Raw genomic sequence first — 17,701 nt, 5'->3', positions numbered from 1 at the left:
CTCATGGAAACCACATATACCTATGTCTAGTGAGCACAAAAAGGTCAAAGAAGCTAATTGCAATCCATGACAAAGAGAAGACAGACAGGACTTTAATGTCACACAGACCGCATCTTTCTGAAAAGGTACAGGCTCCAATTATCTATTATTATACAACATGCACTGTAAGGTTCCTATGGAGCAACTTAAGATAGTCTAATACAGTTCAGAAAATGCATAACCTTTAACCTAATGGTATGCTTGAATGACTTTTAAACAAAGCAGCAGAAACCGGTTTTAATGGCATTTATTTGGGAATCTTCTGGTAGGATTAACCACCATTGATTCTGGTGGGATTAAAGGATGACCCAATGCCTTTGATGTGAAAGAATTCAAAACCTACTGTGCAGCGAGTCTGAAGAAACTGCCTGCGAAGCTGCCATTTCTCAAACACATCTCAGTAGTGCAAAGCGACAGTAAAAGGCTATATATGCTCATGCATATCGTAAAAGGCTATATATGCTCCATGGAAGCACAGAGAACATGGTATGGGGTCTGCAATTCAACTTTTTGGAAATTTCAGCTTTCGTATTATTATACAGTACACACACAGGTTTGCAATTTGCAAGCATACTGTATTAATGTGTGTCGCTGTGACTCTAGTATTTTCCTAGCTCTTAAAGTCCCACGACCTATGCTGTCCAATGGGAGAGAATTCCCACATTTTGGGGTTATTAATGCATTTTTCAGGAGTTTGGGATTTTTTTTCATAGTCTGGGTGAGGTCTGGAACCTACCTGCAAAAAATGGCATGTTCCTATCTTTCATGGTTTGGTCTGGAAGTTTCATGTCAGTGAAGGCTTGGAGTTTGCAAGCATCTTAATTTTGTATGTCACTGTCACTAGGAAAAGACTCTAGTCTTTTCCTAGCTCTATGAGTGCTCATTCTGTCTATCCATCCATCCATCCGATTTCTATACCGTCCTTCCAAAAATGGCTCAGGGCGGTTTACACAGAGAAATAATAAATAAATAAGATGGATCCCTGTCCACAAAGGGCTCACCATCTAAAAAGAAACATAAGATAGACACCAGCAACAGTCCCTGGAGGTCCTGTGCTGGGGGTGGATAGGGCCAGTTACTCTCCCCCTGCTAAAGAAAGAGAATCACCATGTTAAAAGGTGCCTCTTTGCCAAGTTAGCAGGGGTTATGCTTCCCAGAAGTTCATGCTTCCCAGAAGTTTTAACAGATTTTTCCGGGAAAGTAATGAATTGCAGGGGGGGGGGCACGGGGCGGGTTTGTATTATTTATTTTTAGTGGTCTGGGCAAATTCTGGAACTCACTTGCAAAAATGGCATGATTCTAGCATTTGTGGTTTGGTCTAGGAGTTTAATGTCAGTCAGTCCCAACACACACACACACACACACACACACACACACACACACACACCCCTATCCCTGCAAAGATCTGCTTAGAAATCAATAAGTAATAACTGCTGAAAGCTGAGAAGCCAAATGGACTGGCTGAAAAACCCCCTCAGCAGATAACTCAAACCATTTTTCTTTCTTCCTGCAAAATAACAGAAAGACAAGAATACACTGGGCTCTACTCTGCTGCTTGCTGGGAGTAGCTTTAGCTGCTTAACTGTGTGCCTGAGTGAGGATGTGAACCTGGGGAGAACTGAGGGTGCTTCGATTAGAGTGGTTTCAGGAAGGAGAATGTTTGGGGTGGGGCCTCGTTTACATCAGAAGAGGGGAAGAGTGGTTCAGCATCTCGTTCCTATCCCTTCTTCTGGCTGTTCCCATAATAGGAGGGGTCCCAGCTGCCTTAATAGCTCGTCCTTTGGCCTGCTGGTGCTGCTGTTTAACGCCAGGTTAGTCCAGAATAAAATCTCTATCATCCACAATTTAATTGTGGAGAAAGGGGCTGACCTGGTTTGTATTACAGAGACCAGGGTGGGGGAGCTGGGAGCAATTAGCCTATCCCACTCTGTGTGCATTTGAGTATTTAGTGCAGCATCAGCAGAGGGCCAACGGCAGGGAATGCTGTCATTTATAAAAGCTCTGCTTTCCTCTCTAGGCCCCCTGTCCAAGTGAGTGCAGGTTCAGAGCATTTAAAACCTGGTGTTGGGCTCTCGGGACTCTTCTCCCGCCCGCCCTCCAATGCATCCTCTCAATGTCATCCAGCGGGGCTTTCCTGGGTGGTGCGGGGCCTCTTGCAATCTGGCCCTGGGCAAGATTTTTTACTTTCGGTAGCACACACTGTGATAGGAATGTGCATGAACATCTTCGGCGCTCCTTTCCTGGAGCGCCCAACCTGTCTGAATGCCGGTGTTTGAGCCTGCTCGACGGGAGACAGAGGGGGTGGCGTTGCCTTAAAAGATCCGGTAAGGCACACTGGCCATTTGCATGGTTAGCATACCGTGCAAATAGCTGGCGCACGAGCATCCCGGCCATGTGCGTGCTGACACTGATCAGGGCTGCAGAACGGAACGCTGCAACCCCACACATCTCTTTCAAACCTGAGTGCCAGCAGGGGGGGGGGTGTCGGGGAGGGGGCCAGCAGGTAAGGAGCACTTTGATTGACTGACTGATTGATTATGTGCAGTCAAGTTGGTGTTGACTCTTGGCGACCATCACATAGATAGATTCTCTCCAGGATGATCTGTCTTCAACTTGGCCTTTCAGGTCTCTCAGTGGTGCATTCATCCCTTTCCTTGCCTGCCTCTGCCCTTGCGGCTCTGGCCAAGAAGAGACCAGTACACATTCAATTTTACATTGTGATTTTTTTTAAAGGAAGCCCACTTGAGATTAATCTCCCCCTTATTGTCTAAGTTTTTAGGACACTCTGATGATTTTTATTTGAAGTTTTTATTACTTAACCCAGATGAAAAAATATTAATACAGTGGCCAGGTTTTGTTTTATAATCTGCAAAACTCTATCTGATCTTTAGCAATGCATTTCATAAGTAGTTTATATATTTCTCTCTTCTTTTTAAATTGTATTTACATGATGCATTGTTTGTATTTCTTGTATATTGGTCTATGACCGTAATAAAGTTCTGTTCTGTTCTCAGCGGTGCATTCATTGCTGTCGTCATCGAGTCCATCCACCCTGCTGCTGATCACCCTCTTCTTCTTTTTCCTTCAACTTTCCCCAGCATTATGGACTTCTTCAGGGAGCTGGATCTTCACAGAAGGTGTCCAAATAATGATCATTTGAGCCTGGACATTGGTGCCTTGAGTGAAAAGTCTGGAATGATTTGTTCTGTGATCCATTTGTTTGTTTTCCTGGCTGTCCATGGTATCCTTACCTGTCCTTTAAAGGCAGCCCCCACCCTGTGTCGTCCCAGGGAGTGCACCGTTTGTGCACATACCTACACTGTGATGCATTTTCACAGCACTTTGATGGTAACGTCGCTCCCATTTGCCGTAAGTTGGATTCTACAGTGTCACTGAGAGAGGTGTCCGAGTACCACCTGGTCTGGTTTTGCTGAAAGAGTTTCAGTTATTGATGTCTGAGGATGTGGACAAGGTGTTCAGTTGAGTTCAGCCAACCACATACATGCTTGACCCTTGCCCTTCATGGCTTCTTAAATCTAGAAGGGGGGATTTTTATCTGGGTCCAGCAGGTTCTAAATGCCTCATTGAAAGAGGGAGTGGTTCCAGCTCCGTTGAAGGAAGCCATTATTCGACCACTCCTAAAAGAACCCTAGTCTGGACCCAGAGGATGTAAACAACATATGGGCCTGTGGCCAATATTCCCTTCCTGGGCAAGGTGTTTGAGTGTGAAGTGGCTGACCAGCTCCAGACACTCTTGGAGGAAACGGATTATCTAGATCAGGCCTGCTCAACTTCAGCCCTTGCGCAGATGTTGGTCTACAACTCCCATAATCCCTGGCTATTGGCCACTGTGGCTGGAGATTATGGGAGTTGTAGTCTAAAAACAGCTGGGGCAGTGGGGCCAAAGTTGAGCAGGCTTGATCTAGATCCATTTCAATCACGCTTCAGGCTTCGCTTTTGAACAGAAACAGCTTTGGTCGCCCTGTGGCATTACCCATGTAGAGAGAGAGAGGGAGGAGTTGCAACCCCATAAATTCTCTTTGGCCCCTCAGTGGCTTTCGATACCATTGGCCATGGCATTCTTTGGGATAGGCTGGCCACAATGGGTGTGGGAGGCACTGCTTGCAGGTGGTTCCACTCCTACCTTGAGGCCTGTTTCCAAAAGGTGGTGCTGAGGGATTACTGCTCATCCCCTTGGCAGTTGTGCTTTGGGGTTCCGCAGGGTTCCATTCTTTCCCCTCTGCTGTTTCACATCTACATGAAACCACTGGAGAGATAATCCTGAGATCTGGCCTGAGGTGTCATCAGTATGCAGATGACACTCAGTTGTATCTCTCTTTTTCATCAGACACAGGTGAGGTGGTGACTGTCTTGAATCAGTGCCTGGATGCAGTAATGGACTGGATGAGGGTGAACAAGTTTAGCCTCAATCCAGACAAGAAAGAAGTACTGTTGGTCGGTTGCTCCTCTGCCCAGGTGAGTGATGTTCAGCCTGTCCTAGATGGGGTTGCACTCCCCCTGAAGGACTAGGTTTGCAGACTGGGGGTGCTCATCGATCCAGCAGAGACTCAAGTGGCCTCTGTGGCTCTGAGCGCCTTTTCTCAGCTGATACACCAACTGCAACCGTATCTGGATAGAGATAGCTTGGCCACAGTTATGCTCTGGTAACCTCTCGCTTAGATAACTGCAATGCACTGTACGTTGGACTGCCTTTGAAAACGGTCTGGAAACTGCAGCTGGTACAAAAATAGGGCTGAGAATCGATTAACTGGGACTGGGCATTTTGATCATATCACGCCAGTGCTTTGTCCGCTGCACTGGCTCCCAGTCCGTTTCCGGGCCCAATTCAAAGTGCTGGTTTTAACCTTTAAGGCCCTAAATGGCTAGAGACCAGATTACCTGGGAGAGCGCCTTGCCCCAATATGTCCCAATTCAGACCTTAAGATCTTCTTTGGAGGCCCTGCTCTGAGTGCCTCCGAGATGCCTCACAAGGTGAGGTGGGTGGCTGCTAGGGAAAAGGCCTTTTTGGTGGTTGCACCCCCAATTATAGAAAGACCTCCTTAGTGAGGTTCACCGGCATCATCACTTTGTTCTTTTAGACACCAGGTAAAGACCGTTCTGTAACTCAGGCTTTTTAAACTTGATTTTTAAAACTGTCTTTTAAAAAGTTTTTTAAAAGTTTTAAAATTGATTTGTATTTGTTTGGAGGGTTGTGATTTCATGTGTTTTCACTGGATATTTTAATGCGGTGTTGTAAGCCTCACAGAGAACAATTTGTTACGGGGTGGCTAACAAATAAAGATTATTATTATTAACTGAGAGTATGTTAAGGAAATATAGAGGGAAGTGGAAATGTTCTGGAATTTTGTATTAAGCAATATCAAAGCTCTGCATGTCAGACAAGACAGAATCAGTGGCATAGGGTAGCCTTAGGCCATCCGCCACCACTGAGCATATGAAGCTGCCGTGTCCCAAGTTGGACAAATGATCTGTCTAGTTAATTCTCTGCTCTAATGGTCAGCAGCTCTCCAGGGTCTCAGGCAGAGGCCTTCCCATAATCTGCTACCTAATCTTTGAACGACAGGCGTCAGATATTCAATCTGAAAATGACAGGTTGCTTACCTGTAACTTGGGTTCTTCTAGTGGTTATCTGTGCTCTTACACAAATGGGCTTTGCGCCTGCGCAGAGACCACATTGGCGCTTCCAAGCTAGAGTTCTGCTTTTTGGCGGTAACCCTGCCCCCTCGGTATATAGGCGGCTGCACGGGCTTCCGTCTCCAGTCTTCTGAGTCCACAATCAGAAAGAGACTAGCAGAAAAGACATGAGAAGAGGGGAGGATGGGTGGGCATGTAAGAGCACAGATGACCACTAGAAGAACCCAAGTTACAGATAAGCAACCTGTCGTTCTTCGACGTGGTCTCTGTGCTTTACATGAATGGGCGCATAGCAAGCTGCACTCGTGCCATGCTCAACTGGAGGTGGGATCAGGCGAAGATAGATTGTAGCACCGTGCTGCCAAATGCTGTGTCTTTTCTGGCTTGGACATCCAGGGCATAGTGTTGTACGAATGAGTGCTTTGACGCCCACGTAGCCGCCTGGCAGATGACATCTAGGGGAATCGATCTGTCAAAGGCAGTAGACGCCGCAACCGCTCTTGTCGAATGTGCTTTAAGAGAGAGTGGAAGAGGTTTCTTGGTGATCTGGTATGCCAGGGAGATGGTGCAGACCACCCATCTGGATATGGTCTATGCAGAGGCCTGCTTGCCCTTGTTAGGGCCAGAGTGAAGCACAAAGAGAGAATTGGAGGTTCGAAGGGCAGAGGTGCGGTCGACGTAGAAGGCGAGGGCCCTACGAACGTCTAGAGCAGGCCTGCTCAACTTAGGCCCCCCAGCTGTTTTTGGACTACAACTCCCATAATCCCCAGTCACAATGGACAATAGCCAGGAATTATGGGAGTTGTAGGCCAACATCTACAGGAGGGCCGAAGTTGAGCAGCCCTGGTCTAGAGTGTGGAGGCGTTGTTCAGCTGCAGTTGTCGGCTCGGCGAAGAATGCAGGTAAGGAGATAGGTTGGGAACGGTGAAACAATGTGACTACCTTTGGAAGGAAGGCAATGTCTGGCCACAGGATGGCTTTTTCCTTGTGGAAGGTCAAATATGGAGGGTCAACTCTAAGAGCCCTGAGTTCACTGACCCGTCTGGCTGAGGTGATAGGCGTGAGGAAGGCTACTTTACAGGAAAGGAGGTCAAGAGAAATCGTAGCCATGGGTTCGAAGGGAGAGTTCACGAGTGAAGACCAATGTCAGGTCCCAAGCTGGGGCCATGACTGGCGGGTCCGGATAAAGGTGAGTGAGCCCTTTAAGGAAGCGCTTGACAGTAGGGTGTTGGAACCACGAGGGTGTGGAGACAGGAGAGTTAGCCACTATGGCTGCCAGGTGGACCCGCAAGGACGGGATTTTAAGTCCAGCCTGTTTGAGGGATAGTAAATAGGCACAAATATGCTCCACAGAAACAGAGTGTAGGGGAATTTCTCTGTCCTTTAGATAGTTTTGAAAACGGGTCCACTTGTGGGAGTAGGAGGAGACCGTGGAGGGTTTGCGCGAGGCCTGGACTATTCGTAGCAGGTCCACTGGGAAGGCGGGACTATGTGCCAGGCTGTGGGGTGGAGATGCTGTAGGTCTGGATGGAAAAGGCAACTGTTCTGCAGGGAGAGGAGGTGAGGGATGTTCGGGAAGCGGTGGTATTGATCGCTGGATAGATGAAGGAATTGGGGAAACCAGGGCCACCTGGGCCACCACGGGGCAATGAGGATGCAATGCGGGCGGTCCTGGGAGATCTTCTGAAGGACTCGAGGAAGTAGAGGGATTGGAGGGAAGGCATAGACGAAGCGGTTCATCCAAGGTAGGGCAAATGCACCCCCCAGAGAACTGGGTCCGATCCCGGACCTGGAGCAATACTGGTGGCATTGTGCATTCGCCTCTGACGTGAAGAGGTCTATTTCTGGAAGGAACCAGTTGCGGAAGAGGGAGTGGAGCATGGGGGGATGTAGTTGCCATTCGTGTGATGTTGTTTGAGTCCTGCTTAGACTGTCCGCTGTGACATTGTCTTGTCCCTGTATATGGACCGCCAGGGGTGTGATAGCGTGGTGAATGCACCAAAGCCATAGTTCCATGGACAGGAACAGGAGACGGGGTGGAAGAGGTGCCGCCCTGTCTGTTCAGGTAAGCTTTGGCGGTAGTATTGTCCGTCTGGATGAGGACGTGGGAGCCTCGTATCATGGGAAGGAAGGCTTTCAAGGCTTTGGATATGGCTAAGAGTTCGAGATAATTGATATGGTGGGAGGCTTCGGCCAGGGTCCAGATGCCATGGATGTTGTGATTGTTGGCGTGAGCACCCCAACCGTCCATGGATGCATCCGTGGTGAGTAGAAGGGCCAGACGGGGAGGGTGGATGTGGGTCAGGCTCAGATTTGTCCCCTTGGGCAAGCTGGACTCCTAGCGAAACTGTCATACGTGAGACAAAGTCTGTATAAATACGGAAGTCTTCCGATGGAGAACTGGGTCTCAGGTCCAGTAATAAAGAGGGGGGCAAAGGGCCCAAAGATATCCTATCGGATAGGGAAGATTCCAGGCCCTCTTTGTCTGAAGAAGAGTCTGACGAGTCGGTTGATACCGGGGGTTGAAGCGGTCGAATCCGGAGCCGGGGCGTTGTTCTGGAGTCGGGGGCAATAGTAGCTGTAGCTGCCTGTACAGGCGAGTTTCTGGGTGGAACCCATGGAGGTAGAAGAGATGTGGTTCGGGGGGGGGGGAGGGAGGAGGAGGCAAAGTTGTTGGTCCTGAAGGCTGGTTTGGGATTGAAGCCGAGGCCGAGTAAGCCGGTATAGAAGAGCGAGGAGAAGCAGAACGTCGAAGGGGCGGCTCCGCAGCCATGGAAGCCCGATGGCGTTGGCGAACTTCTTGATGAGTGTAGAAGTAGTCTGCTTCTTCCTCAACTTGTCTGGTGTAGCGCTCATCCAGAGCAGCTTCTAAGTCTCGGTTGGCCCAGCGGCATGGTTGTTCCGGAGGGAGCCCTTCAGGCTCAGAGTCGTGCTCGGACTCATACATAGGATAGTGTGGGCTAGAGCCGTAGGCAACCTCAGTATCCAGGACAGTTTCAGTATGTAGAGTTCGGGATCGACGTTCGGTATTTGCTTCTTTGTTGGAGGTTCAGAAGGAGTGCGACAGTCCTTCTTTCTCTTTTTCTTTTTGGCCGGCTGGACCAAATGCGGTTCAATCAATGCCGCCATAGAAATCGACACTGCCACTGAACTCTTTGGTATCAATGTCGAAGCCAGAGCCACAGGATTGATGGGCATATTCACCTCGGGGGTAGTTGCCGAGACTCCTGGAGGGGATGAAATGGGCTGTAAGCCCCGGGCTGCAGGGGAGGTATTGGACGAAACCTGCACGGTGGACAGTTTGTCTGAGCCCATAGTTTGGAACGCCTGTTCCCAAAGCCAAGAACGAAGTCGAGAGGCCCGATTTTTGCAAACCTGTTTGGTAAAGGCCGCACAGTGTAGGCAAGAGCCAACTTTATGGGACTCACCAGGGCAAAAAAGGCAGAGCTTGTGGCCGTCAGTTGAAGGGATCTTGGATTTGCAGCAACCACACTGCTTAGATTTTGTAGTCTTTGCCATAGGCCGAAGAAGGTATACGGAGAAAAGCAGAGGCGAAGGATCCACAGCACGCTGGGCCCGAAGGCCACGACGAGGTGGAAACTAAACTAAGAAATATTCAAGGGCGGGGGGGGGGGGACTGGGGACGAAATAAAAGCACTAAGGAAGGGAAGTACTGAACCAAAATGAGGAGGAAAGGGGAAGGAGAATGCAGTACTTGCGAAAGTGTATAGCAAAGAGCAGCTCAACAACGTGTCTTCGATCGCGGACAAAGAAAGACTGGAGAGGGAAGCCCGTGCAGCCGCCTATATACCAAGGGGGCGGGGTTCCCGCCAAAAAGCAGAACTCTAGCTTGGAAGCTCTGATGTGGTCTCTGCGCAGGCACAAAGCCCATTCATGTAAAGCACAGAGACCACGTCGAAGGACCTCTGTGTCTAAAGGTAGTGGTTTTTACATACCTGGCAGGGCTCTCCAGGTGCACAGAACTATACTAATGTGTAAATAAGAAGAAAAATAACCTCACCCCAGATGGTGAAAAATAACCTCACCCGACATATGCTCAGTGACTTCAAGAGCTACGGAATGTTGAGGGCATTTCAGCCATGGTGTGTTGAGGGAGACTTTCACCTTTGGAAGAAGTGGGGAGGGGATAAAGCTCCTAACAGCTTAGTGTATCAAAGGAACACAGGAAGTTGCCATATACATATGTCAAACCATAAGTCCATCTCGCTCAATATTGTCTACACAGATTGGCAGCAGCTTCTCCAAGGTTGCAGACAGGAATCTCTCTCAGCCCTATCTTGGAGATGCCAGGGAAGGAACTTGGAAACTAGATGCTCTTCCCAGAGCAGCTCCATCCCCTAAGGAGAAGATCTTACAGTGCTCACGCTTCTAGTCTCCCATTCATATGCAACCTGCTTAGCTAAGGGGACAAGTCATGCTTGCTACCACAAGACCAGCTCTCTTCCCTCGAAAGAGAATTAGGATGATGGGGATGCATGCCATGAGGTTTTAAAAAAAACCTCTATGCACTGTTTAGGGCGATTTCATAAGGCGGTGGAGCGTGGGCGGGTGTGGGGGGAGAATGGCAACCTTTGTCCTTTCCCACTCACCGGAACACTCACTCACACATTGCAAACAAGTGCTCAGGTTCAGGGTTCACAGCTCTTTTGAGCATCCTGCTGCAGCAAGGGGAGGTTTCAGGAGGGTGAGTGAGAGAAAGGAAGCAAGGAAGCCTTTTCCCTCCAGACCCCCACTCCAAAACCTTCCCTCTTTGAGCCCTAGAAAGCATTACAGGGCTCCTGCTCCAGGTTGGCTGGCATTCTGAACAGAAGCATTCCCATGGATGGACTGCAATGTTTTGCTATTTTTTTTGCTACCTGTTCTGGATAGGGTCACACTTTCCCAAAAGGAACAGGTCCGTAGTCTGAGAGTACTCCTGGATCCACACCTCTCCTTGGTTTCTCAGGTTGAGGTGGTGTCCAGGGGTGGTTTCTATCAGCTTCAGCTTGAGATCAATGACCTCAAAACTGTGGTACATCTGTTGGTAACCTCCAGACTTGACTTCTGTAATGTGCTCTACGTGGGGCTGCCTTTGTACATAGTCCGGAAACGTCAGTCGGTACAGAATGCGGCAGCCAGGTTGGTCTCTGGGTCATTTCTGAGAGACCACATGACTCCTTTGCTGATGGAGTTACATTGGCTGCCAATAGATTTCTGGGCAAACTACAAAGTGCTAGTTATAAAGCCCTAAACAGCTTAGGTCCTGGGTATTTAAGAGAGCGTCTTCTTCGCTACGAACCCACCACCCATTGAGGTCGTCTGAGGAGGTCCGTCTCCAGCTACCAAAAACTCATTTGGTGGTCACACAGAGATGGACGGGCCTTCTCAGCTGCTGCCCCGAGATTGTCGAATGCACTCCCTGCTGCGTTATGATCCTTCCTATCTCTGGCTATTTTAAAAAAACATTTGAAAACCCATTTTTTAACCCAAGCTTTCTCAGGTTTGGTTTTGTTTTAAAATACTGTTTGTTTAATTTTATGGTTTTTAGATTATTGTATTAGCTTTTATATATGTTGTTATATGTTGAACTGTTCTAACTTTTATATGTGTTTTAATTGTTGTTAGCCACCCAGAGATGTAAGTTTGGGCGGGGTATAAATTTGAGAGAGAGAGAGAGAGAGAGAGAGAGAGAGAGAGAGAGAGAGAGAGAGAGAGAGAAGATTGCATAAGTACTATGCCCATGGACAGGATAACATCCAACTTTCCCATCCTGAATACAGGTTACTGAATACACAGCTCAAACATGTGCACGCATGGGATGGTTTACTTACCCTTCTCTGTCTATGTGTGGGAGTGGATGCTTGGGGGTGTTTCGGAGCTTTCTGTGAAACTGAGTGAAGTCAAGTTTTTCAGGCTGCAGGTCCCATGTGGCACCGCTAGAAAGAAAAATAAAGAGGGAGAGGGAGAGAAAATAGCTGGAATTAAAACCGCTGGATTTTTACTACGGGGGGAAAAAGTTGTACATTGAGACATGTGTTGGAGGTCTGAGTGGAATATAGGAAGCTGCCTTATACCAAGTCAGACCCTTGGTCCATCTAGCTCAGTATTGTCTGCACAGACTGGCAGTGGCTTTTTCAGGGTTGCAGGCAGGCATCTCTCCCAGCCCTATCTTGGAGATGCCAGGGAGGGCACTTGGAACCTTCTGCATGCAAGCATGCAAGTGCTCTTTCCAGAGCAGCCCCGTCCCCTAACGGGAATCTCTTACAGTGCTCACATGCAGTCTCCCATTCAAAGCAAACCAGGGTAGACTCTGTTTAGCAGAGGGGACAATTCATGCTTGCTACCACAAGACCAGCGCTGCTCCCTGCTGCAGAAGACCCAGCTGGTACCTCCTCTGTTTCTTCAGCCTCCAGTAAGGAGCAATGCTGTTTAAGCATGCCTTTCAGAGTGTTTTCTTGGATAATTTAATGTCTTCCTTGTTAACTATCACAGCTGCTGTTCTGGTGTATTCTTTATTTTTAAGGTTATTGCTTACTTTCCTAGATAGTTGTTTCAACACCCTGAGGATTCTATTTTAGGGTGAAAAGGTGAGATATAAATGTTCAAATAACAAAAAAAACAAACAGATGTCAGTGCGGCTTTAAAGCCCTAAACAGCCAGGCCTGTGTATCATGGGGGAAGGGCTTCTTCCATGTAGGCCTCCCTGCTCCTTCAATTTGGGGGTGGAAGTCCTGTTTTATATCCCTTCTTGTACTGAAGTGAGACCAGTTTAGATGCAGAGAAAAATTTCAGAGTGGTGTGGTCCATTTCTGGAAAATCCCTGCCTGGGAACAATCACCAGGTTACCTCCCTGCTTTTTTCCACATCAGCAAGTTAAGACCTTTTTATTCTCAAAGACTTTCTTGTTTCTGACCTCCTGGTGTAGCACTCTTTGGATGCTGCTGCTGCTATTCATCTATATCTATATGTTTAATTCTCTTAGGGCTGACCACATAGGGAACTGTAGCCGGATGCATCTGGATACCTGGTGGAACTCTTGCAAGGTTCTGCGAGAGTTCCAACCATTGCCTTGGGAGGAAGGCAGGCGAGAATCGGCACAGCAGAGATGGGGGGAAAGGAGGAAGAAAGGAGGAAATAAGACCTCAGAGAGGGTGGCGAGACACCCGCCGTCAAGGAGGAGGAGGAAAATCAGTGGTGGAGGACAAAGAGGCAGAAAGGGGAAGAGGAGGCTGGGGCAGAAGGGGGTGGGGGGAGAGGAGTCTGGGGGGAAAGGGGGTGGGGAGGGTGGGAGTGTACTGCTGCACAGATGCATATATATAAATTTAAGACATACCCATGGCTAATCCCATGCGTGGCAGCTCTCGTGAGACTTCCAGCAAGAGAGAGGCGAAATGGCAGCTGCTGCCGAGGAGGGAGGGAGGTCGAGGAGGAGGCGAAGAAAGAAAAGACACTGAGCAAAGGCATCCATCACCGCCAAGTGTCCTCGCAAGGAGGACAGCTGAGCCGGGGCGTAAGAGTGCACTGAGGGCTGTCTGTGCAGGCTGGAAGCAGAGCCTCAGCTCAGCTGTCCTTGCGAGTAGACACAGTGGCGACGGATACCGCTGCTCAATGTCTGTGGGGAGGAGAGACTGGCTGAGGGGGTGAGTGAGCAATAAAGTCCTAGGGCGCAGATGCTCTGTGCAGGATAAGCCAGTTTTAGTTTATTCTGCCTATGTTGTGATAGTTCTCTCCTTCATATGTCTTTGTGTGCTGCTTGTTAGAGGAGAAAAGTGAAAGTATAACTTTGCACTGAGAAGCACAGATTGTCAGAACTGGATATAGGCTGCAGAAGTGAATCTGGAAAAGGCTGGAATAGGTTTTCAGCCGGCCAGGTTCGCTGCAGTCAAAGTCTGGGGCTGGGACCTTGGAATTTGCAGACAACAGGCTTTGCTCTGTTGACCTGGCAAGGCCAGAAGGCCTGGCCATCCAATCTTTATATCTCACCTGATCACTCCTGATGCACCATTTTGCCTGCCAGTCACCAGGCAATGTTGCATGTTACTGTTCTTCTGCATCTAAAGAGGGCTTTGAAGTCTGAGATTATGTTGTTCTAGTTAGCGCATTGAAGGGTCCCCCCACTGTGTCAACTGAAAATATGTCCCTGAGGGTTGTAGAGCTCTCAGGGACATATTTTCAGGAGGCACAGTGGGTTGCACAGGGAAGGGGAGATGAGCAAGAATGGCCTCTCTCACTCTTTTTGGTGCATGAAATGTTCAGTCTAGATGTCTGCCAGTATATTGCCTTCAGCAATACTAGATGGTAATCAGTTCAGAAGTTCTGGAATTGAAGTTACAGATCCCTGAAGCCACTCCTCACCAACAGGAGGATCTTGCACCATTAATAATGGCCTCCTTTATATTAATATTATTGAAAGGGCTGGAAGGAAGTAGGAACATTTGGCATAGTTATTCAACAGAAAGGGGTGGCACAGTGTTTTTTTTAAGACAAGCTCACCTGAAGGACTCTAGAGTATTGGCTGCCCAGATGTCTGTGCCCAGCATGTCAAGGGAATTGTCTTTGTTGCCATTCTAAAAAAGGAGAAGAATGGGGAAATCTTTATTATTTTCAAGTGGTACAATAATACACTTACCATACAATTTGTCCAACAAAACTCAGTGCTGCTGAATCTCGACTCAGGCCAATAGCAGGAGTCAACAAAGCTAAAATGAGCTTGGATGGTGGACTGGAACATTTTATTAAATGAGTTGTAATTTGGAACAACTGCAGAGTGCTCAATGCAGATGTAGCTAGCCCTTAATTACCCTTTTGTCACTCGAGTGAACTGGAAGATGAAGAAAGCTGAAACAGTTGACAATCCTTCCCAGCAAGGACAGAGTGTTTTCCATACTTAGGAATCTAGGAAGCTGCTTTATACCAAGTCAGACCATGGGTCTATCTAGCTCAGTTTTGTCTTTTTTTTTTTTTAAATCTACTAGGTTCCAGCCCTAATATAACGTCTACATTGGCTGGCAGCGGCTTTCAGATGAATATTTTCCAGCCCCTCCTGGAAATACCAGGAAATGACCCTGGGACCTTCTGCATGTAAGTGGATGGTCTACCACTGAACTAAGGGGAATTTCTTACAGCAGACAGCCTTCACATATAGTCACTCATCCAAAAGCAGAACAGGGCGGACCCTGCTTACTAAAGGGGACAATTCATATTCACTACCACAAGACTAGCTCTCCTCCCCTTGTTCTTCATATGAGTAGAAGTGATCATGCAAACAACTGTAGGCTTGTTATGTCTGGTGGGTAAAGTTTAGAGAAGCACTGAATAGGTAATGAGCAAAGAGTAGTGGGTGGGATATCGTGGAAATTCTTTTCTCCTTAATGTCAATAAGCTCACATTTCAAACTCAAGGCAGCACCTGGCTTGGCAACATATTAAAAATAGGCCCACACAATTTTTTAATGTCATGTCAAACACAGCCCACCAGCCACGTATGGTGGCCCACAAGGGTCACCTTCCATCTTTTGGTGTCTGCCTAAGGTTGCACAAAACAAGAGGGGTTGATAAGTATCTGGGTGGTCACATTTATGGGGTTGAACTGTGTTTGGCTTGGTAGCTCACAGGTTGCACTCTAGTACTGATTCAACAGTACCCATTCCTTGCTCTACACTTGTCCTCTGTACCTTCCATTCTCAGTCATCAGCACTGCAGTCCTGGCTGCCATTTTGTCGCATGATACCAAGCATGTTCACACACAGTCAGGCTCTCATGACTGCACAAATGGGGAAAGGAATAGTTCACAGGTGGAAGTACTATTTGATTTTCAATAGCAAAGCCCCCCAAAACAAAATATTGTTCTGGGTCAGGTGACTGAACAAGCCAGTTTATTGAATCATTAACACAAATCTAAGGAGCTCCAAGCTTGTGTGTGTCGCCTTCCACTCACTTCTGGTGGAGATATGTGACAAGGGAATACCCAGTTGTGTGTGTTGACTGAACCCAGGAACTGTAGTTTAATAAAGATTCATCCCTTGAGCCAGGTGTGTGAGGAGAAGAGAAGACGGGAGGGGAGGAGAGTGCATGGGCCTAGAGCTCCTTAGGCTTGCCTTCACAATCCAGCAAACTACAGTTCTGCAAACTGTCTGAATGGGTCCACTGCATTCAAAGGGGAAAACGAAGGGAAACAGAATCCATTTAATCCGCTTGGCTCTTTAAAGTGTGGGAAATTTTGAAACTGGGCTGGTATTATACACATATTTCACTTTCTGCAAAAAATCAGACACACTGTTAAGCTATTAGTTAGAAAGTTACTGTCTTTACTTGAATCCAAGACTAGGTTTTTTCCAAGTTTTTTTGATATTCAAAATCAGAAGGTAGTCTTAAATTCAAAGTCCTGTTCCTTTCAAGTAAATGCAGGTATAACATGTATTTAAACTCTACTTTTTAAGGGGATCGTCTTAAATGCAGGGTCATCTTCGATTTGTGTAAATATGGTATTTTTAAGAGTTTACAAATTTGGGCCAAATAATTAAGAACAGCCCAGAATCTTGTTAGCAATTATTTCACAACCATGCTAAATCTATTGAGAACAAATAGATTCATTTTTGTTAGAGTTGTTTGTAGTATAGCGCTCTCTCGCGCACTCTATGTGAACTTTGAGCGAGAGCGAGAGCACAAACACATGTAACACATTGATATTCTGTGTTCTCTTTTCTTAGTCAAAACACACTTGTTGAAAACAAAATCTAGAGTTATGAGGGTTGTTGTTGTTGTTTTTCGCCAAAGAGCAGGAAATTTCAGAATGTTTCATTTTTAAAACAAAGTACAGGGTTTCTTTCTTCAAAGCTGCCAGTTGGTCTCTCTCCAATGGTGTCTCCTACCCATTGTAGGACCATTGGTCATTAACACACTGCAACTTGAAGTTTCTTCTCCAGATCATAAGACAACTAACCAAGTGAAAAAGAAATCCTAATACAGATGTTTATAACTTGGGTTTGGACAATCAAGTAAATTATGTAATTTTGCATGAAAATGTGTGATTGTATAATTTACACAGAAGTTCTTTTAAATGCAGAATTTGGAGGTGTTCTGGTCACCATGTGAGAAGCAAGGCCTAATTCTTAAGACTCGAGGAGGGCAGATTCAGGCTTGTGAGACAAATTTGGATTGTCATTAGAACCTCAAGGTCCACCAACCAGAGCCAAGCGCAAAACAGAGGCTCAGACAGGCAAGCATACATTTTAAATTAAGAAACAAGGTGCCTGTGACTCAACTCAGGAATGTGTGCCCCCGCCTCCCAGTACTAGAACACACAAAGATTATTATTATATTCCACCACGATCCACATATTGGTTTCCCCCAAGTGTTCTTCATTTCAGCCACCTAATTTGTTGCTATTGTTAAACAACTGGGAGTCAGAAACCCTTGCTAATCTACTCCAAATTTATAGACAGTGATCTACTTTCTGCCCACCCATTAGATTATAATGTGGTGTACTCAAAAGCCCTATTCACACATGATGTTCAATACAAGTACAATCTGTGTACATTTGCCCACATCACGCACAGTGTTATGGAGCCATCATGTTGCGCTCCAGGGCTGCCGTGGACTCCGAAGGCAGACCCCCCCACACTGGTAAGAATTGACAGTTGCACAAGCAGCACTTCCCCCACTTGTGACAAGAGGGGAAACTGTGGAAGTGCTGCTTGCACAACTGCCTGTTCTTGCCAACATCGAGGCTGCCTTAGCAGTCTGCAGCAGCCTCGGGATGCAGCATTTTAGCTCCATAACGCTGTGCATCATGTGGGTCTGTGTATGCATTTACAGATCTATATGCACATAGAGCTATTTACACATCATGTTCACTGCCCATATAGTAGTTCACTTGCCATCTGAACCCTGCACTTGAGGGCACCTGCACCCGGGTTCAGTTTTAAAATGAATGCATGTAAAGTCATTCACACAAACACATGTTGTACAGACACCTGTACAACATAATATCTGAATAGGTCTCTACA

At 47.2% G+C, this 17,701-nt stretch overlaps 1 protein-coding gene across 9 annotated transcripts in view; it reads right to left on the bottom strand.

The window, feature by feature from the left end:
- Window positions 1–17,701, bottom strand: part of CTIF (cap binding complex dependent translation initiation factor) — a 250,835-nt gene that overhangs the window by 146,046 nt on the left and 87,088 nt on the right. For all 9 annotated transcript variants that reach the window (XM_053293688.1, XM_053293689.1, XM_053293686.1 and 6 more), the window contains 2 exons: window positions 14,188–14,261; window positions 11,526–11,630 (listed from right to left, as the gene is read on the bottom strand). In XM_053293688.1, the coding sequence (XP_053149663.1) occupies window positions 11,526–11,630; window positions 14,188–14,261 (179 nt within the window). The remainder of the gene's footprint in view (window positions 1–11,525; window positions 11,631–14,187; window positions 14,262–17,701) is intronic.

Source organism: Hemicordylus capensis, chromosome 2, assembly GCF_027244095.1.
Source record: "Hemicordylus capensis ecotype Gifberg chromosome 2, rHemCap1.1.pri, whole genome shotgun sequence".
In the NCBI taxonomy this organism is placed as follows: Eukaryota; Metazoa; Chordata; class Lepidosauria; order Squamata; family Cordylidae; genus Hemicordylus; species Hemicordylus capensis.
The sequence above is the reverse complement of the archived record's forward strand: the minus strand, read 5'-3'. Positions and strand labels throughout refer to the sequence as shown.